This window comes from Telmatherina bonti (genome assembly GCF_933228915.1).
Source record: "Telmatherina bonti genome assembly, chromosome: 13".
Taxonomy (NCBI): Eukaryota; Metazoa; Chordata; class Actinopteri; order Atheriniformes; family Telmatherinidae; genus Telmatherina; species Telmatherina bonti.
The window spans coordinates 28,845,218-28,867,076 of record NC_136611.1 but is presented as its reverse complement, the minus strand read 5'-3'; the positions used below and the strand labels follow the sequence as shown (position 1 = coordinate 28,867,076).

Here is a 21,859-nt window from a genome sequence, read left to right as displayed (position 1 = left end):
TAGGGAATTTTTATTTGTTGGATTATCTTGATCTTCTTTGTATCTTAATACACTGGGAAGTTATTTCCCTTGTAAATGGAACTACATAGAAATGCATGTGTGGGATGAGCAGCAGAATCCAGTTTGTGTGCTGCACCCATGAAAAACTTGATTCCAAACTCACCTTCTAGCCTCACCTGGTTGGCTTGTCTGCTTTTGTGTGATGGTGAACATTACCTCTGCTGTGGATCACAGTACACGACATTATTTATTCATGGCCAGGAGCAATAGATGCGGTGCAAGCTTCTCCTGAGCATTGTCCATCTGTTAGCTGGCTTACTGTACACACTAATGTAATATGAATCCTCATGAGACGTACTAATAGCCGTTTATGTGTTAACTCTTCACACTATTTATCTCTGTAATACACTGCCGTTAATTATAATTAGCGCCTCATCTTTGGAATGTGATTTATCTGTCCCTGCAGAAGTACAAGATAAACAGTGAGTAAAATGTGACCTTAGTGGTTTTATTTGATCACCAGTACGCTGACAGCAGTTCAACCTCTGACAAGACACCTCTAACATGGGAAAACATCAAGTCTAATTGCTCCCTATAAGACATTATAATCCATCTCTGAGGACTGCTGCTCGCATCATTTTACACAAAGCCCCAGATAATTTAATTTTCACTCAGGGAGTTTTGGGCATTACACTGTAATAGAAAAGGAATATTGCTGCCAGATTTCATAAAGGGGAAAAAAGGAGGATGCTGCTGTATTAGGAGTATCATGAAATTGAAGTAGCAAAATCAGTTTTTCTTATATAAGTAGAAAGATGTACTTAAGTTGTTTGAAATTCTCCACAGCAGGGTCATAAATCATGGAGCATCTTTTTGCACATTCACAGTAATTTACATTTAAATCAAGCACAGCGCAGATTCAAATGCAGCAAGATAAATATCATTCCTTTACATCTTGTTGCTTCCACGTGTCACCAGATGCCGTAACTGATGCTGCACCCAGAGCTGTAAAAACTCTCTTTGTCCAGTCATAAATCATAAGGAATAGGTGTCAGACTCAGCTGCCCCTAAATCAAATGGACCAAGGTGGATTGGTTGCAGATAGTTTACGTAATTTTCTTTGTTGGAAAGATAATTCTGTTTCACACTCTTACGAGCAATGCATCAGCAAATAACTCTGCACAGGCAGATAATGACATGCTCTGTGGTGCTGTAATACACACAGCTACATATTTCAACATCCCATCTCTTGGGAATGAATCTGTGTGGCCCTCTTTCCAAATTCAGTTTAAAAAAACACACAGTCTTTATGTTACCATACACTGCAGGTTGGATGTGCATGGGTGTCTATTTTTGATCTTTAAATACCTTCTAACGTTAAGGCATGCTCATTGGCTTTGATTTTTTTTCCCTCCTTTTTAAAACAACTTCTTGACTAAATACAGACGCTCCCTTGCATCTCCTGTAGCTGTTAACACAGCAGAGAATGCGAGAACACCTATCCTCTCTCTCTCTTTTTTTCCCTCCTACAACACCAGCACCATCTGTCCCTTTCTTCCATTTCATGTGCACAAGCAATATCCACACCCCTCTCATAGCAACAGCACGCCGCCGCCACCCCCGCGCCTTGCAGTGGATTTTCTTCCCTGGATCTTCGCCTCGCACCATGCAGACGGTCCCTTGGCCCTGCCTGACGGTTCAGTGTTCCCCCCTCCCCCACCAGCCGTGCTCCTGTTTCACTCAAAAATGGCGTCGGCTCTAGAGTCCCTGGTCTCTGGCTGCATTTTTAGCCTTGTTGTTGTCTTCGTTTCGCACGGTTCTGGCACCTTCTTCACGGCGGATCGACCCCGAATTCCGGTGAGTAGCAGCGGAAGCTGGATGGAAGCGAATGAGATTGTTCCCCCCCACCACCTTGGTCCGCTTTACCCGAGCTTCCCTCGGAAACCAGAACCGGGCCAGATCTGCTTTTCTGGGTAACCGCGAGAGGTAGCGGGAGAGAGGGGTACGGAGGGATGGTGATCATCGCGGAGGTGGGTGGGGGGTACAGAAGGAGGGGGGAAGCCGAGGCCTAGCTGCTCCGCTGTGGCGGCCTTGTCTTCCCAGCACCGCAGGTTGAAGCGACACAGAAGGGAGGAAGTCTGCGAGGTGGGGACTGCTTGCAGGGATGCGTCTTAGCTGACAGACCCATCGCCCATGCTGAATGCCGAGAACAAGGCCGCGGATCATGTAAAGCTGCAGACTCCGCTGCTGCTGAGATATGCTTCGGGTTTTGCACTTGCCCGCTAGCCGAGATGGCCGTCTGCAAGTTGCATTGTGCCTTTTGCAAGGCCGCGAGCTTCACCTTAACATCAGAATGACATTCAGAATGAAACTATTTCCCATATTTGCCGCGATGGTATGTTTTGTTTTGTGAGAAATGTGGACTGAAAAGGGGAATTGTTGTGTTTTTGTATTGGGCAGTCGGCTATGCTCACGTTACATGCTGTTTACGTTTCAGGTTAGCGGGTAACATTAGTAACAGAGCCGTAATGTTAGCCCGTCTGCTAGCCTACAAGGTTAGCTCTCTAAGTAACAGCAGTAAGCAGGAACTGTTGGTGTTAAATGCTTAGCTGTCTAAAATAACATAAATGTGTCTAAATGCACCAGTAAATATAAAATAGCAATGCGAGAGTTGACTTGTGGTCTGATTTTTTTTAAGCTAGCCTCTCAGCTAATGTTTGCTAACTGTATGGGCTGTGACTACATCATGTTTACATTTTAGCCCAGGTGGCATGGTTGTCAACCTGCAAGTGTAGTTTTTAGGACGGTGGGGATTGTTGTGTTAATGCCTGACTATTTGCATATTCAGATACGATTTTTATGAGAAGTTATGGCGTCATACATTAACATTGTTTTTGTTGGACTTGGGGTTGTGTCTGTGATTTACATGCAGTGACAAAATGTATTGCTGTTTCCAAATGAGATCAGCTGTTCGATAAGGAAAGTAGTATCAGGAGAGCTCTAAGTCTTCTTCCTATTGTCCAGCGTTGTTGATTCATGTGTATAAACATAAAATGTTTTTAAAGGGAAATCTTTATTTCTTTGTAGAGAAATTTCTGGTGAACCAGTTTAGCAAAGTTCTTTTTCGAGATATTTTAGCATCACTCTATTTAACAATATTTTTGATTACTTTGTTGCCTTATTTTTTCCTGTTCAAAGATTTGCAACTTTTTGTTCTGAAATGTTCTGATTTTTTTTGTTTTTTTTCTTTTCAGTTTTCATCAGCTGCGGAAGTGCAGTGGGCATGAAGGGGATCAGCCCAGGCTGCTCCCTGGGGTGAGATATCCTTTCCATCCCAAACCTAAAAATTCCCCACTGCTGGAAGAGGAAAAGACAAGAGAAGAAGTGGAGTTTAAAAGACATGGAATCATATTTGCTGTAATTCCTTCACTTTTAGCATTTCAACACTAATTTTATGGTCTGACGACCTTCAACTTCGCTCGGAAAGAGAATACATTCGGCGTTTCTGTTGGACTTTACAAAAGTCTGAATGGAAACCACTTTTTTTTTGTGAGACCTGCCCATCTTCAAGATCTACTTTGTCGTGTGTGCCGTGGGAGTTCAATTTTCTAATAGACTGCTGCTTCATTCTCCACCACTGCATCTTACCAGGGACCTTTACCTGGCTGAGAGTGGGTGGTGGGTGGACCAAATTTTACTGGCTGGAGGGTGCGCTCCTGGGGGGGATTGTGCTATGATCAGCTGCTCCTTTCCGTGCTGTTCATACTTGGCTTCTGAGGGACTCTCTGTGCGACCCCAGGACAAGGGATAGTAAACAGGTAGAGGGCAAAAAGGAGTAGGGGAGGCGGCGCTACGGCGCAGGCCAGGTTTTTACTTGGCTAACAGTTTCCTATTTTTCTGTGTGCGGCCCCTGCAGTAAGGCCTCAAGGCCGCTGCACTCACCCAGGTCGCAGCCATGGTGAAACTGGCAAACCCAGTGTACACCCAGTGGATCCTAGAGGCCATCAAGAAAGTGAAGAAGCAAAAACAGCGACCGTCAGAGGAACGCATTTGCAATGCAGTGTCCATGTCCCACGGTTTGGACCGTAAAACGGTTCTGGAGCAGTTGGAGCTCAGTGTTAAGGATGGCACCATACTTAAGGTCACCAATAAGGGTCTCAACTCCTACAAAGACCCAGACAACCCTGGGCGCTTGGCTGTGCCAAAACCCAAGAGTGGTGGTGGCAGCTCTGGAGGAGGAAGTTCTGCAGCAGCAGGATGTGGCAGTGGAGGAGGAGGAGGAGGAGGAGGAGGAGGAGGAGGAGGTGGTGGTGGAGCTGGAGCTGGAGCTGGGAGTGCTGGCGGTGGCAGCAGTGGTAGTGGTACATCTCACTCCCATTCAGGGAAGAAACCAGGACTTGACTGGAACAAACTGATCAAGCGGGCGCTGGAAGGTCTGCATGAGCCTGGTGGTTCCAGTTTAAAGAACATTGAGCGCTTCCTGAAGTGTCAGGCCGATGTGGCGGCCTACCTGTCCGGCAGTGGGTCTGTGGGGCCCGGCATCTTCCACCAGCAGCTAAGGGTAGCCCTGAAGAGGGCTGTGGCTCACGGACGCGTAGCCAAGCAGGGCCTACTGTTCCAACAAATCAGCCGTAGCAGCTCGCAGGACGATGGGACCGGGACAGTGTCTCTGGAATCGCTACCACCTGTCCGACTGCTGCCACACGAGAAAGACAAGGTAATGTGTGCATGCATGCAGGATCAATACATGTATAAACAGTGTATTTGCACCACAGACTTAGTCACATTTGTAAAATACATTTACACACCTGCTGATTTGTGTGTTGGGGCACGTCATTTTTGCAAGTTGTCACAAGTTGTCATGTATCAGTGGTCTGGGTATGTCCAGATTTCCTTATCTTTTTTTTTCCCCCCCAGAAAATAAGATGTTGATTACTTTGTTTGAAGCTGGTGTAAGAAAATCAATGTGTGAATAATGCTGATAAAGCCATGGATATCCTGTTGATGGCAGCAGTGGTTGATGCTGTGAAAAGTCACGTGCTCCTCAGTGAACTTTCTTGAACAGCAAAGAGAATGTGAGCGTGCCTTTGTGAAAGTAAAGTCTTAGCAGTTCACACAATATCTGAGGCATTGGCATCACATTTTCTCTGCTCCACTCAGTTCTCAGCCTGTAACTTACTACAGGATTGTGAGGCCTTTGTTAGCTTTTCGTTTAGCATTTTGCAAAGTGCTGAATTAGCTTCGAAATGTCTGAGAACTGGGAATATACCAGCGTCTTTTGGCAAACTGCTGTGTCTCTTTGAGTGTCAGCGCTTGTATTTTGGGGTCGGACACATTTTTAGAAAAACGTGATGAACTTCACCGTGACTGTTCTGTTGGGTGTGAGTTGGTGTTGCAGATGTGTTTCCTGTGGTCCAGGCATGCACTATACTGGAGTGATGCTAGGCCAGATTTCAGCATTGCAGGACCAGTAGTAGGAGTAGGTCGGGGGAGAAAGTCATATGGCTCCCAGCCTCCTGCAGCGAGTGTGGACCAGCTGCAGGGCTGCTCCCTGTCAGGAGATGGGAAGAGTAAAGAAAGGAAATAAGGAAGGGAAGGAATATAGACAGGAGAGGGAGAGAGTTGGTCTGTAGTGGTGCCAGAGGGAGAGGCCGGGATGACGCAAACTTCAGGCCTTTGTAACCAGAAAGAGGCAGAGAAGTAGCAGGAGAAAAAAGTGAGGGAGGCAGCATGAGGGGGGAGAGGCAGACATGCAGGCGACAGAGGAGAGAGGAAACACACCCACCTCTGTAACCTGATCAGAGAGAGCAGCCGTCTGCTAACCTCTAGTCTTAAGGTTCAGAGACATGTACACATAATTACACACACTTGTCCCCATGCTGTTGGTTGCAGAGTCGAAACGTTGGGCTGGAACTGAGAGCCAGAATCTTTTGTCATAAAGTGTCTTCAGACACCTGCAGACATTCAAAACATGTATTCCTCCAACCAGAACATGAGCAAAGCTCCACAGTGCTACAACCAAGCCAAGCAACCCCTTATCATGTCTGATAGTCTGCTTTTACAACTGGAGGATATGAGGGTGGGTTTACCCACTGTTTTGACTAGTCCCAAGCTTTTGTCGGGGTCTCGTGGGAGGGGTTATCCAAAGGGCTTCCTGGTAAAGATACTTCCAGACGAAGGTGTAAGTGTAAAGAAGGATTAGCCCAGAGAGCAAGCTGCAAGTCACATGGGGTCTGCCTAACACAGTGACCTGCTTGGCTCAACCTCCGCCTCTCTGACTCAGCTGCTGATTGTTCTCATACACATGTCTCCAAACCAAATGACAACACACAAGCAGCTCACTGTTTTTTGTTTTTTTTTTTCCTTTCATGCAAGCTTTTTTTTATTTATTTTTTTATCATAGTTTCTATTGCATCTGTAGTCCAAGCTGGCTTCAGACTGGTGGATTTTTCTGGGAATGATGGAGCCCACAATACCAGCTTGGTGTATCAACAAAATCATTCATCAGCCTGAAATGATGGATTAATTGTTGAGCATGGATCGAGAGGTTTGGTTGTTTCTTTGCAAGGCGTCAGGCTTCGTAGGTCATGAAAAAGTTGCTGCAGCAGAAATGAAGCTGACAGCTGTGTATGATGTTTCACACAATCCTCTTCGTTGTTTTTTCTTTTTTCTTATTGTTGCTCAGTCGTATTTTGTGCAATTGGTTAGTGTTGCATGTGCCAAAGAGATAAAGCCGTAGAAAAAAGGCCAGGATGCGTTGTTGCATAATCGCTGTGCCATGCTCACTGGTTTTCTACCAGTACATCATTGCTGTATTCCTACCTTCCACACACACATATGATGGCTAACAGTTATGATTTCCTAAGGATAGGGGGAGAGAAAAAAATAAGTGAAGTCTGGGGGGGGGGCATCAAAACAAAACAAATGGCTGAGCACCAGCTTTGACCCCATTTGCAGGGAGATTTGTGTATTCAGTACGCTGATGCTTCCATGAGGTTTCTCCATTCAAAAGAGATCCCAGACCCTATTTCTGGTTCTCTTGTCTCCCTTCTCTCCCCCTAATAGGGTGTCATTGCCAGGTCATGCAGGGGGAGGCAAAGGGGGGAGTGAAGTCAACTAGGGGTCATGGATATATAGATGGTAAACCTCATAGCCTCCCTGAGCGCCCGTTAGCAGTATGGAGCTACAGCCATTAGATGGGATGGGCTTAACGTGGAGCATTATTGTGTATGTCAGTGTGGGTATATAGCTTTGTTTGTGTGTGTGTGTGTGTGTGTGTGTGTGAGAGAGAGAGAGAGATGTTCATCCAATCATAATAGGTAAAAGCAATCTTCCTGCCCGCTGGTTGCCCTCTCTCCAACAGCTGGAGTGGGGTGAACCAGAGTTCTTGATGTTGGGCGGTGTGACGGCGATGACGTGTGTGTAAGAGTGGGTGTTTTCTGTTTGCGTCGTTTCTGTTGCGAGATTTCCCTCCAAAATGTCCCACTGCCCTGTTTAACACTGTCGGCTAATGTTAGCAGTTTTATTTAATGTTTCCTTTTCGAGTACAGCGGCTACATTAAGATGTGCGCTTCCCAACGTTTTACTGACATTGTCCCTGCTTGTAGCTGCAGAAGGCTGAATGTCCCTACTTGGAAAACAGGGATGTCAGAACTCCCCCAAACATTAGCTGCACTTGCATGGAGCACTTTTGATCTGATTTAATATCAAGTCAAACTAAACAAAAGTCATGTAAGATTGGTAGCTGATCCAGTCAGCCATGAATTTCAGTCCAGTTGATAGTTTAAACCAGGGATCCTCAATCCTGGTCTGCGAGGGCCGGTGTCCTGCAGGTTTTCCAAGTGTCCCTGCTGGAACACCCCTGACTCAGACTCAGAAAGGCTCTGCACATGTCTGCTAAATACACATTGATTTGAATCAGGTGTGTGGCATTGGGAATACTCAGAAAACCTGCTGGACACCGACCCTCGAGGACCAGGACTGAGGATCCCTGGTTTAACCTTTCCAGGATCGGATCAGCAGGAAAATATGACCGTATACAGTCATTCCAATCATATGTAACCACATGTTTAAAACACTTGGAGGTTACAGGATGGAACGGGTTTCAGGGAAGACTTGGAAAGATGGCGGCAGCAAAACAAATCGACACTGTGGCAGACACTGGTTCAGGATTATTGAGCATTTTGATGTTCAGAAGGTTTAAAATGAAAAAGAATTCCCTTCATCTTCTGAAAGCATTACAATCATATTAAATCTGTCTTACATGTGTATAAAACTGATGTGATCACTTTATCCAGAGTCCACATAAACATTCGTCCGGAATCTTTCAGATTGGTTTCAGTCAGATTGAAAAGGTGAAACATGTCTGGCCATTTTTTGTCATTCCCTTTTTTCTTTTTCTTTTTTTTCCCCACCATCTGCTGGTGCTGTTTCATCATGTTATATAGTCAGATGGGAAGATTGTGTGTTTGCTGGGTTGACGGTAACACTCTCAGGCTTTGTGCAGCACAGCAGGAGTAGTGAGAAATGACTACATGAGATGCCATAAATGCCTCTTCTCAGCCGCTCTTGGACTTGAGATTTTACACTCATCCATTCAGGAATTGGGAACCTGTTGAAACTCTTTATTTTTGCCTCACATTTTCGTGACGTGCTTCAGCTAACTGGTATCACATCTCAAGCTTTTGAAAGGCCCATCCCACTCTTTGATTTGACTTTTGCAACCGCATATTCAGTTGTTTTTTGTTTGGTTTTTTTTTTACACCTCATGTAGAAGTTTATTTTTAACCCACTGGCTCCCAAAGACCTTTTCATCACCTTTTCTCTTCAAATGAAAACGTTCACTGCCAGACGTACGCAAAAAAAAATGCAGTCCTTTGCAGTTTCTCTAATCCTTGAACTCAATATTCTGTGTGTCCTAAACACAGAGCCAAAATGCTCAAATGCCAGCAGGATGGGGCTCTGCTCTAGCAATGGCTGGTAGTCAGTAAGTTTAAGTGTTCAAATGTCAACCATTATGACTAGGCCTGTCACAGTAACAGATTTTGCCATGCGATTAATTGTCTCAGAAATCATTGTGATAAACGATATTGCACAAAGCGATTATTGTTGTTAAAATAATGCAAGTACATCCTTTCAAAGATGAACATACTTTAATTTCTAAAGAACATTTAGCTCGATGTACAGACTAGTTTATGCTCATCCAGTCCCCGGTCTGGATGAGCACAGTTACATAGTCTATGGTGAAGCTCACATAAGGGGACATGTTTGGACTTGACCAGTGGTGGAATGGTAAAATGTCATTTTTAATGTCATTAAGTTGTGGAATTGCCGCTTGTAACATATTTGTTCATCCAGGCAAGTCATGCTGGCTGTGAAATGTGTGCAACATTTTTCAAAATGTCGCATTTTTAACAATATTAAAGGGTAGTGTGGTTTTACCAACCATGCTGTCTGAGTGCACGCCATTTTGCACTGCCCTGTTTGTATTTAATCTGTCGGTTCAACACCCAGTGATCGTGGACTGTCGGGAAGATGAAGCTAGCCTGTTAAGGCCCTTTTTTCCCCCAGCTGGTATAACTGCAGTTTATGACTGTGTTTTGAGTGCAGATGGAAGCTTGTTGTATTGCCGTGTTTAATTAATATTGTCTTAATACAAATGTGGCACAAGAAAAGTAAGACAAATGAAAATGATTGCATCTGGCAAACTTATTAGACGCATTTTTTCTTATCGTGCGATTAATTGACTTATTGCAACAGGCCTAATTATGACTGATACTACTTTAATTTTAGCAGTTCACTTTAGCTACAGGAACGTTTCAGACTGATTCAGTATTTGATCAGGATCATGATCAGTGTATGTTTTTGTTTTTTTTTTGTTTTTTTTGATATTAGTCATTGAGTGCACCTCAACTCCCACTCTTTTATTATAGATCTTCCACGACAGCGACATTCAGTGTTGATCTCATCAGTACAGATGCATATTACCGACACCATTTTTCAACTCCTGTAAAGTTATCAGTTTTAGTCATTGACAACAGAATATGTTGCATTCTGTCCTTGCAGACCCCCCCATTAATAATAAATAAATAAAACTCATTAATGTAACTGAATCAGAAAGAGCTTGTTTGTCAATGAAGAAGTCTTTGGTAACTTGACCAAAGACCACTTATGATGCGTGTGTCATTGTTTAATTAGTGTAGACTACCTGTAGACTGGATGTGAATAAAACTGAGCTCACCAGCATGAGCAGCACAGAGATCACTCCAGAAAGTCTCTGTCATGCTTATTAAATGCCAACTACATGCTGGAGACAGTGTTTCTACTCTCCCAGCGTTGAGCCAGGGTACATCCTCAGCATCAGCCATGTTCAGTTGTTTCAGTCATGATCCTCCACAATGACCCCCTTGGGCATCAGGAGAACCACCAGAGAAAGCTGCAGCCAGCCACGAGTCCATCGAAGCTGCATTAGCAGTGGCGTCATCATCCATGGGAAGCAGTTAGCTTGAGCTCATCGTGGAGGGATTGTGGTGTGAAGGGGGAGGTTTAGCCGTGCGGGGTCTTGCATACGGCGGGCGAACCTCAAAGTGCAAATAAAGCCAGTATGTTGAGCAGCTGTGGAAGTGATGATGTGAGGGACACCCCCCCCCCCCCCCCCCCCCCAGGGCTCCTTAATGTTTGATGCTGAGATCTACTGTAGCTTTGTCAGCTGATGTCCCAGGTGCATCCATACGTACAAACAGAACTTCAACGTGTGTGTGTGTGTTGAGCAAATCTAATGTTTTTTATTTCTTTATAACAAGTGCACGTGTTTCTTTCGCTTGCTCTGCATGCCCTGGAACAGTTGATCAATGAGTTTGTGTAGGAGGTGGGAGAGGGGGGCATAAGGGAAGTGTGTTTGGGGAGGAAGGAAGAGGGGGGGGGGGGGGGGGGGGTGTGAAGCTGAGATTGGGCTCCCATGTTAATGAGATCCTTGACTCAAGCGGAGACAAGGACAGCAGCAACACTTTTCTCTCTCCCCCCCCCCCCCCCATAGCCATACCCGCCTTTCTTCCTCTCCCATTTTTTTCTTCTCCTTTTCGTCCTTTCTCCTTTTTTGCTCTCCTTCCTGTCTCACTCCGCTTGTCCTCTGTCTTTGGAAGAGAAATCGTCTTAGAAAGGGAAAACTGGAGCAGTCAGGAGTTCCATAAGTTATTATTTAGATGCAAGGTCTCAGATAATGCAGCGTGTCTCCAAAAGCATCAATTCAGATTATATGCAATACAAAAACATGCTATCAGTTCTGCAGGATTTCAAGAGCAATTTTGGCTTTGATGTGGTTTTGGGATCATAAAACACAGGTGGGGTGTGTCAACTGGGTCAGACACGGTTTCTCTCACCTGTCCGTTTGTACTTGGGTGTGTATTTAGAAAGAAACCTGTTAGTTGAAAGACAGGTTTGTATGTGGTGATGGCAGCATTTGTCAGTGCAGTTTGTTCCAGGCTTGCTTAACATATACCTACACACTTGCATCTCAAGTAAAATGTCGGTCATGACTGAAGTCAAACAGCCAGGCGATGTGGGAAATTTCTAGAGTGTTGCTGTGGTGCATCAGCGGTCCTGGCAACCGTCTCAGGCTGAGTTAGAAAAAGGGTGAAAACGGGGAAGAACGGCTCTCGGGAGGAATGTGAAGATGGTGTTTTGCGGCTCCAGTATCCTTGTGATAGAAGGAGGATTAGCTTTTCATTTTTTAGTGTCTGCTGGGGATTAATTTACAATGACAGCTAGTAACTGAAGCTTCATTGTAGCCTGAGAGGTGTGTGCGTGAAAGGCGACGCTCACTTGCCTCCAGCACGTGTTTACTCGAGGACTCCTAGTGCAAGTGGGAGCAGTTGACCTCCTCTGGCGGGGAAGGGGTTAAGCATCAGGAATGATTGAGGTGTTGGTCGCATGCAGGCTGCTCAGAGGACTGCCGCTTTTCCCTCCTCATGCTTTCCATCTCCTTTCCCTCTTCTGCCCTCTGGATTGGGATTTCTATCTTTACTTTTTTTCACACACTTCTTCTCCTTCTCCTTTTTTTTTTTTGTCCCTTTTGCTGCTGATTTCCATTTCTTGTCATGGATTTTTGCACATTACAAATGTATGCTGTTTGGCTTCTTATCAGCTGTTTTTCCTCACATATATGTTCATTATGGAATTGATGACTTTCTTTTCCACTCTTGTCGAGAATTACTCTTTAATATATAATTCTTAGTTTTTCCCTCTCATATCCAAAAATGTAAAACAGTTCTCCACTAGTAAGCTTGTTTTCCTCTTAGCTCCCAGCTTGTCTGCTTATCTGCCTCTCCTCACCTCTTATTCTCTATAACCCCCCCCCCCCCCCCCCCCCCCCCCCCCCCTTCCATGTTTACCTCTTATTTCCCTTCACTCTCATTGTCTTTCTCTTATTTCTCTCCTTCCCTCTCTCCTTCCCTTTCTCTCTCTTTCTCTCTCTTGAGCGCTGTGTCGTGTTAGGTGGGTAAGGGGTAGCGGGGAGTGTTGGAAGCAGCTTGAGTCAGAAGGAAATGAACCCAATAAATCAAGTTCTTGTCCCTGTCTTCTCCCTGCCAGTGCAAGTTGCCTACCTGGCTCTCTGCAGCTACAAGCATCTTTACTGTTGTGCAGCAGAAAAACCTTTTAAAGTCAATGAAAATTCTTATGTAGTCTGTGTTTTTGTTTTTTGTTAATAAAGTTTGTATTATGGTATTTGGCTCTGTTAGACGTGCATAAACCTGTTTACATTTTCTAATCCTACAGTAATTAGTTTGCATAGTCAGCAACCATCATTGGTAGTGGCTTACCTGTGGTGATATTTATGCACACTTATCTTGTCATATGGTTTATTTCCCAGTAAAATGCATGAGTGCCGCATCATTGCAAGTCTGCTAATTTGTCTGCCTTTCAATAAAGCATCAACCATCAATGCAGATGGTGGTTCACTGGTATATGATGGAGTCATGTGTTGCACTGTATGTGTTTCCTGAATAGATCACTCACAAGTGAAAGCAGCTGAATTGGGTTAACTTTGACATGCCAGTGTTGGCTTGATCTACAAACTACAGCTTTCTAAATGAGTTGGAGAGCTGCAAAAGTTGCTGGCAGAAACAGTTTGCAGTGTTTGAGAGATCATCTCCGAAAATGTGAATGCCTTCAGTATGCAGCATTACAGGTTGTCAAAAAGTGGGATGGCTATATCAAGGGAAATGCCTAGAAAACGCAGCATTCTTTAGATACCTTCCCACCCCTAGCAGCTGTTCAGCATGGGGTACCACCCTGTTGCTAGTCTTGTCTTCTGTAGCTGTGGATTTCCCATGGTTTTCAGCAGTGTGCAGCTCTGCCATGTCCTCGCTCTGCAGAAAATCATTTTCCAGCTGAGAACGTAATGACGTGTGACGTTTACATACGACTCTGTTATAAGAGCTGTTCACGAATCTGTGGTGAGAGACAGTTTCTTCTGTCTTGTACTTATGGTTCTTTTTTACTCAAACTTGGAAAGCCATCACCTTCAATAAAACCGATGGGAAACATGTCTGTAGTTATAATCATGATTGCGGATTTGTTAATGGACCCTCTATTAGATGCTTTACTCCCAAATGCATTGTGGTAGACTTATGATACGCAAGCTTTACCTGTCTAAGGTTGCACTGCACCTCATTTTCATTTGCTTTCTCGAAAGTGTTCCACAATAAACCTTTTAGTAGTTTTGCTTCTCATATTTGTACTTCATTACCACCAGACACCAAGCACCTTGCACGAGGGCCTAGTAACAGTGAAGTGTTCATGCCACAGACTTTTTTTTTGTTTTTTTTATGTTTTCGCACTTTAGTAAGTGATTTGATGATGTGGGATGACTGAATACAAAGAGGGAGAAGTGAGCAGAGCATTAAACCTCTTCATGGTTGGGTTGTGAATATGTTGATGTAGCTGCTGACGTTCTGGGAGCTCATTTTGAGGTTTAAATTTAATTCAAAACAGGTTCCCTCTAGGATATTGCTGTCTTAAAATTGTGACCTAGAGGCAACCTGCGGGGTTAAAAGTGAAGCCTATGCGGAAGTGCATAAAACTGCAGTTCCCCCTTCATCCACTAGGGGCTGGCTGCAAAACAGAGCAAATCCCCATAGACTCCCATGTTAAAATGGCCAACTTCACGGCAGAAATAAACATGTTTACAGCCTGGTTCAAAAATCCATTTTCGGTTTATAGGTCAGGTTTACCTTCATGACAACTGTGGAGGGAGTGAATTTTTTTTCTAACTCACGTTTAAAAGTAATTTAATCTCAAAATTTGGCATATTTAGGGGCGTGTCCTTTTGATTGACAGGCACCCGATGTCCCACTTCAAGTAAGAACGCTGAACAACCGCAATTTTTAGCTGGTTAACAACGTGACTTAGCTTTAGCCTGCTTACCTCTGTTAGCTGGTTAGCTCCTGTTGTCTCCGGGTTAGCTCGGTAAGCTCTTAGCTACAGGCAGCTGGGAGTTTGTTCGATGTCAATATTCCACCATGATGCTCACAGCCCCCCTCTCAGCTTCACCTCTTTGCCCATAATTGTATTTTCCGTTAGAGACGACATTCACATCCCTGCCAAGATGGCGATGGTCGGAACCGCCCACCGAGCTTCAATTCTGCTCTTCAGAAACCAATGGGTGACGACACGGCGGCTCCGTCCATCTCTTTATATACAATCTATGGTTGTGACTTTATGTCGTTCTTGGACCTGTAGAGGTTAGCTTTTACATGCAGAAGCTGTCATAAACTGAGTGTTTTTGCCTTCAAGCAGAAATAAAGGATTTTGTGCACACCGAGTCAAACAAGGGTTTGTGTTGGAGAAGCTTCCTTTGCTTTGTTGTAGAATTTCTCATATGGCTGCTGGCAGGCATCAGCCCAGATGTCACGCACCAGTTTCCACCAGTGGCGTTTCTTATTGCTGATCTGCTGTAAAGCCAAGATTGAGGAAACAGTCAGGCGACAGATGCTGTAAGCACAGTGCTCCCCATATCGCCCATGCAGCCATGAAGCCCTTCCAAGTGTCTGTCAGCGCCGCTTCTCTCACACCAATGCTCAGTTCTGAAGTGCCAATCTTGGAAATGTTCAAGCGCGCTCTTCTTCATGGGCTATTTTGAGTGCACTTTGTTTTATTTTCTAGTAAAGCCTTTGATAGATATCAAAATCATCTGCATTTGGAATCACTGCTCACCCTGATTAGATTTGTTTTTATAAAAACATAGGGGAGATTTTTGTTTTCTGGGTTTATAAGCACCTCACATCACCGTACAATATTACAACAGCTCAAGTTCTTGTGCCATTTGATGCAGCACTTAACCATTTGTATGCTCGCTGTCCGAGTTGGGACAAAATGTGGCGTAACTTGAGGTAGATGAGCCACCAGTCCCCTCAGGCCTTCCAGACTCTAGAAACTTTAAAGCAGAGTCCCATTTCCCTCATCTTTAGCACTTGTGCCTGTATGAAGTGCACCAGATGTCGGCTTTTTATGCTTATTTGCACAGCTTTTTGTTGTCATGTCGACAACATTGGCTTTGTTTTATACTTGTGTGTGTGTGTGTGTGTGTGTGTGTGTAATCTTTGTTTCTTTTAACTCCATCTGTCGGCACGGTTTGCATGTTCAGCCGAGACGCTGAATGTTTTACGCAGAACTAGGTGTAAACTAGCCTTCACTATCAGTCTGCGTTACAGGAGTCAACAGTAACGGTGACACACGATGGCGGCACACCATGAATTAAACAAGCTCACCCATCACAGCAGCTCTCTCATGACCCTAAACTCTGCTCTCTCAGAGACGCGCTCTGTATTGGTGTGATTTTCAGCTTGCTGTTTGCTTGTTAATACACACAGCAATAGTTACTCAATGTGCAAGCAAACATACGGCCTCTTTGTTGTTTTCATTTGTACAATGAAGCTGCTAAGTGAACTGACAGTTTGGACTTTTTTTTTCTTTTCTTCCTCTCTCTCTCTTGCGACCCTCCACCAGCCGGTGGCCGAGCCCATCCCCATCTGCAGCTTCTGTTTGGGGACCAAGGAGCAGAATCGCGACAAGAAGCCGGAGGAGCTCATCTCCTGCGCCGACTGTGGAAATAGTGGTAAGTGTTGCTTTTGAAGACCTGAACATGTTCCCCCGCTTTGCTCCAATGTTTCATAGATCATAACGCAGATGTGTTTGTGCGTGAAAGCAAACAAAAGTAAATATTTTCATCAACAACATAAATGTTGACCAATCAAGTTTCTCTTAGTCAGTGTTTTTCAACCTTTTTTTTTGAGGCAAGGCCAAATTTTTTCACTAAAAAAAACACAAGGCACACCACAAACCAAAATGTTGTTTGTTTATTTTTTTCTTTTTTTAAAGTACACATTAATAATATAAAGTCCATCTTGTCAAAGCCTCTTGAATAGAAATCAGGTAAACACAAGAAGAAGGAATTTCATTATCTTTCACTGTTTGAATGAACACAGAGCTGCTTTTTTAGACCAATTAGGGGAAATTGGCTAATTTCTCAGGACACACCTGATAATTGCTCACGGCACACTAGTGTGCCACGGCACAGTGGTTGAAAAACAATGCTCTTAGTGAATGACTTTACTTTATCCTTATGTCAGAAGTCATCGTTATGTTTTCTATCACCGCTTCTGCATCGTTAAACAACTCTGTTTTAACTGTAACTGCTAAATTAAATGGATTATGTAATTAAAACGGTCTCTGCAGTTAATGTAATTAAAATAGTTTTTATTTTAATAATTTTTCTGATATCTGCCCCTGTTTCAGGACCTCTTTTCTTTTTTCTTACATGGCTCTATTATTATCATAAAAATTGGTAAAATGATTGTTTTCCTAGAAGTAGTTTTATTTGGATACACACTGTAGGATTCCTGCTAGGGCCTGACACTGCGGTTGAAAGTAGAGCAGAGTTTCAGCTCTTCTTCCTCCCTCAGTAGGTCTCAGTCCCAGCCATGGCTGTGTTGTTTGTTATTCTTCCGAGAAAGCAAACGCAGAGCTCTGACAGATTTTGTCATTTATGTTTGAACATTCTCTGCAGCCAGGTTTGATTCACGGAGCGCTGTCAAATCCAGAAAGGATTTATTTATTTCTTTTCTTCCAACCTTCTCTTCCTTTTACGGTGACGCAAGTGGGTCAGGGCTGTCAGTCATCAGCCACCAAAATAAGAAAACATGGTGTGATTTATTTAATTTAATTTATTTTTTTTGTCTGTGTGTCTGTCTACCTGCAGGCCACCCGTCCTGTCTCAAATTCTCCCCGGAGCTCACGGCGCGAGTCAAGGCTCTGTGGTGGCAGTGCATTGAATGCAAGACGTGCAGCAGCTGTCAGGATCAAGGAAAGAATGCGGTGAGTGGATGAATAAAGATGGCGGACTGGAAGGCAGCATCTCTGAGTGCTCTCCTCTCTACTTAAGTACCAGATAGTGATGCTGATGGACATGTCTGTGGTCTGTGGGATTGAGCCATTCCAGTCAGCCTCTGTGTGATTCAACTCTTTTCTCCCACTTGACAAGCGGGGAGTGTAGAACAGAATAAGCAGTTCGCTGCCTCGTTGTATGATGAGAATCACAAATGAGGACAGAAACAGCTGTAATATTTATATTACATGTTTTTTTTTTTTTTTGTTTTGTCTTTTGTTTTTATTTATTGTTTGAATGTGTGAGAATTTTTGTGTTGGTATTAATCTGTACCTTCATGTGTCTGTTCAGGATAACATGTTGTTCTGTGACTCATGTGACCGGGGCTTCCACATGGAGTGCTGTGATCCTCCCCTCACGCGGATGCCTAAAGGTAAACCAACAAGATTCTTGGTTTAACCTCATAACCTGGTTTTCTGATACCTACTTGCAGCCTCTGCAAACTGCTCATTATCCCGTTACCTGTGATATTAACTAATAAAATCTTGACATTACTATTTTGACCACTGTAGTAGACATGATGGATTAAAAAAGCATGTTTTCCCCCCCCATACATTAATTTCCTCAGTTTATTTGAGAACATGTCTTTTCTGTCTGTTCCAGGCATGTGGATTTGTCAAATCTGTCAGCCCAGGAAAAAGGGAAAGACGTTTTTACACGAAAAGGCAGAACAAATCAAACGGCGCTACAGCGCACCGCTGGGGCGGTCCAAGAACAGGTACAGAGCAGCTTTCATCTTTTTGCATCTTCTGCAGTCTGCAGGAGCAGAGCTGCTGCAGGATACTGTGTTCATGCTACAGTACTCGATAGGATAGCACACAAAAAAACTAAGACAAGTTTATTGATCTTCAATGAAATCAGAAGGGAAAGTTGTTTGCTGTTGTCCAGCTTTCTAACCAGTGCAGCTTCTTCATGTTGGAAACATCTCACCATTATGTCCTGGAATCTTAACCAGACTGCCGCCTTTCTCCACAGGCCGGGGCGGCCCTTCAAGAAACTGGGAGGTCGAGGTCGGCGGAGGCGCTCCACATCAGCCAACTCTTCATCCAGCTCCTCCTGCGAGGGTTACCCTGGCGACGACCGGCTGCTCTTTTCCATGCGCGGGGACGACGAGCAGTCGCACAGCAGCCTGCGCTTTAACAACAAAACCAAGGGCCTTATCGATGCCCTCACAAAGTTCTTCACGCCGTCACCGGAGGGCCGAAAGGCCCGGCAGGAAGTGGTGGACTACTCGCAGCAGTGCCGCATTCGAAAGAAAAGCAGCCGCAAAGATGGAGACGATAGAGGAGGTAGAGATCAGGAGTTTAACGAAGTTTATCAGCCATATTTGGTCGTTTTCTGCGGGCATTGCTGGATTTGCAATCACGTGGACTCATGTCTTCCCATCCTTAGAAAATCAAGATGGCAGCGACTGGCGTGAAGACGATGACAAACTGCCCGGCCATGAGAACCTGACAGAAAAGGACATTGAACTGTTCAGACACATCCAGGAGCTGGCACTTCAGGTACCGAGTGTTGTCAGAGTGCAGTGAATGAACAGAGAGGAGGCGGAGGGGGGGAACAGCTGCAGAGGAGAAGCCAGTGTTAGTGAGACTAATATAACACACAGTGTCCTGTTAGCGCTGCAGTGTGCCGGGCTGCAGGGTGACTCTGTGGAGCACCACCTTCGTTTCGGTGCTGATGAGAATGAGGTCAGATGGAGTGGAGTCAACAGCTGGTGGCTTGTAAGCGATGAAGTTGCTGCCTTGGATTGTTTTCCTGCAGGAAGTGTGCAGCTCTTGGTGGAATAGCCAATGATCTGTGAGAACATCCCCGAAGAGCAAATTCGTTTGGCATGCAGCAGCGGCAGCTTTCCACACGGGTTTTAAAATCAGTCATTAGCATTGATGCAGTGTGCACGGCCAGAGCAGGATGATGAATCCAGGATACACCCCGGGTCAAAGGTTTGGCTTTAAAGCGACTGGTGGATGCAAATAACAAGAGGTCATTCCAGGACCAAAAGCATTGTTATGACAGGTTTATGCTGCAGTGGTGTCATTTGAAATTTGCTTGGATTTCTCATTTCTGTTGTGTGATTAGAAAGCTAAAGGCTGGTTAATGTAAACACACCCATGATCGAACAGATTAGTTAAGCATAATAAAGATCAGTTGAGTAGTTAAATGTTAAAGGCTTATGTGCTGAAGAGCTCTTCACACCAGTGTGGAAGTTATAAGACAGTGACCCCTGGTGATCTGTCAGCTTTACTACGAGCTTTTAATTCCTCTAGCAGTAAACCTGGATTTGACCTGTGGTGTCTCTCCCTCCCCCTGCAGAAAGTCGGAGTGACGGGTCCACCAGACCCTCAGATGCGCTGTCCATCAGTCATCGAATTTGGCAAGTTTGAAATCCAGACCTGGTATTCGTCTCCGTACCCACAGGAGTACAGCAGGTGAGCTGACACAGCATCACAGAGCACGATGACCTCATGCTCTCGGCTCCCAGTCCTGTTTATAGGTGTGGAAATTACCAGCAGCTTTATAGGAGCTCAGTTATCAGCCTGCTTATAGTTACAGCTGCTTTGGCAGGTAACTGGCCGGGTGCAGGTTGGCCGTGTTTTTTGTTTCATACTACTGAAATTTGTCACGTGAAACCAGCTGTTGTCTGGCCATAAATTTCAGCAGACAGCTGAAAAGCCACCCAGATGTTTCAGCCGTTCACTTTGCTCTCCTTCCTCTCCCCTTCTCCAGACTACCCAAGCTGTACTTGTGCGAGTTCTGCCTACGCTACATGAAGAGTCGCAGCATCCTCTACCAGCACATGAAGAAGTGCAACTGGTTCCACCCTCCTGCCAACGAGATCTACAGGAAGGACGAAGTCTCTGTGTTTGAGGTGAGGAGTTGCTCTGGAAGAGGGACTTGGTGGAGATAAATGAATTTAAAGCCTGGAGATGGGAGAGGACTGAATGATGGTTAACAAAAGCGTGACAGTGAAACAAAGCTCGGCTGAACCCCCAGATGGCAACAAAAAGACTTGTTTCAACGGTTTTATTGCTAAGATAAAGTAATATATGCATTGTCAGACAGACGACATTAATACATCTCACCATCATGGTGATAACTGCTAAAATTCCCAGCAGTGATTATCTGACATCTCTGCCTGCTAAAGTAAAGTAATATATTTTTGTTTTTATCGTTAGGAAAATTGATTATCCTAAAAATGTTCCAATTATTAACCCATAACTTGCAGTTCCTCTGTGTTTTGAAGCATGGTGGCATACTAAGTCAGTGGATTTTTGTCTGCAGGCTATGACCACTGCAGCTTCTGTTTTCCTCCTCTGCAGTCTGTCCTCATCAGAAAGCAGAGATAACAGGCACTCTGCCATCCACAGCCTGCCTTCCTCCTTTTCTTCTTCACCATTTGTTTGTCTCCACTACTCGCTAATCTCTAGAGACACTGTGAAGATCACACCTTCTAATTTTTACACAATTGAAGCGCAAGTGCCAACTTAAATGTGTTTATTCTCCAGATCTTTTCGCTCGATGTATGAAACAGAAAAAAAAAACTGTTTTGTACTGATTTCTGTTTACTCTCCAATCCCACAAAGGTGGATGGAAATGTGAGCACAATCTACTGTCAGAACCTGTGTCTGTTGGCCAAGCTGTTCCTGGACCACAAGACCCTCTACTATGATGTGGAGCCCTTTCTTTTCTACGTCCTGACCCAGAATGACAGCAAAGGTTGCCACCTTGTCGGCTACTTTTCCAAGGTACAGTGGACTTCCAGTCCATCTTGCCCCATAGCTTCCCAGCAAAGCTGTATAAAATCTCAATTTTGCATCTTCATCTCTTTCCCATGTACCAATTTTTGAAGACAAACTAAACATATTACGATTAAATTAATGTTCCCAATTGAAGTTATATCAGAGACAATTTAAAATCTGATTCAAACAAAATGTGTTTTAATTTCACAATCATGTTGTTGATCGCATGATGTGCTGCATAACCAGTTGTGCATCAGCATTTAAGACAACTCTGTCGGTCAAAGCTACCTCCAAACGAGTCCTAAAAGCTTCAGGATTTAGAACCAAAAACATCCGTTTATTACAGGATCTTACAAAAACATGGTCAGATGAGTTATGAAAGCACAATTAATCTTCTATAGTTTAGCTCCTGTCCCACTGCAAGACTACATTAAGACACTCAAAACAGGTCCACTAGAGCCCGCTCCAGAGCTGACCACCATATTCCACTATGAAGAGGTGCTTATTGTTAGTCTGTTTCCTCCTTCCTGGAACACATCACATATTAAAATAAAAAAGAATCGCCTCTTCTTAGTTTATTTACAAAAAATCATAGTTGTTAGAAAATCAGGCCCGTCCTCATGGTTTATTCAGTTGTAATGTTCGTCCTTAGTTGATGGCAGATTGTTGATGTTGG

General features: G+C 44.3%; 2 protein-coding genes across 3 annotated transcripts in view; both read left to right on the top strand.

The window, feature by feature from the left end:
- The window catches only part of cdca2 (cell division cycle associated 2), a gene marked incomplete at its 3' end in the record, with an annotated part of 32,360 nt that extends 29,041 nt beyond the window's left edge, over positions 1 to 3,319 (top strand). Inside the window, exons 15-17 of the mRNA XM_079251714.1 lie at positions 1,576 to 1,857; positions 2,112 to 2,226; positions 3,255 to 3,319. Coding sequence (XP_079107840.1) covers positions 1,576 to 1,857; positions 2,112 to 2,226; positions 3,255 to 3,319 — 462 coding nt within the window. The remainder of the gene's footprint in view (positions 1 to 1,575; positions 1,858 to 2,111; positions 2,227 to 3,254) is intronic.
- kat6a (K(lysine) acetyltransferase 6A) overlaps positions 1,742 to 21,859 on the top strand; it is a 29,289-nt gene continuing 9,171 nt past the window's right edge. For both annotated transcript variants that reach the window (XM_079251268.1, XM_079251267.1), the window contains exons 1-11: positions 1,742 to 1,857; positions 3,255 to 4,717; positions 16,006 to 16,114; positions 17,258 to 17,373; positions 17,735 to 17,816; positions 18,047 to 18,161; positions 18,419 to 18,732; positions 18,836 to 18,948; positions 19,757 to 19,872; positions 20,171 to 20,312; positions 21,028 to 21,189. In XM_079251268.1, the coding sequence (XP_079107394.1) occupies positions 3,956 to 4,717; positions 16,006 to 16,114; positions 17,258 to 17,373; positions 17,735 to 17,816; positions 18,047 to 18,161; positions 18,419 to 18,732; positions 18,836 to 18,948; positions 19,757 to 19,872; positions 20,171 to 20,312; positions 21,028 to 21,189 (2,031 nt within the window). In that variant the 5' untranslated portion in view covers positions 1,742 to 1,857; positions 3,255 to 3,955. The remainder of the gene's footprint in view (positions 1,858 to 3,254; positions 4,718 to 16,005; positions 16,115 to 17,257; positions 17,374 to 17,734; positions 17,817 to 18,046; positions 18,162 to 18,418; positions 18,733 to 18,835; positions 18,949 to 19,756; positions 19,873 to 20,170; positions 20,313 to 21,027; positions 21,190 to 21,859) is intronic.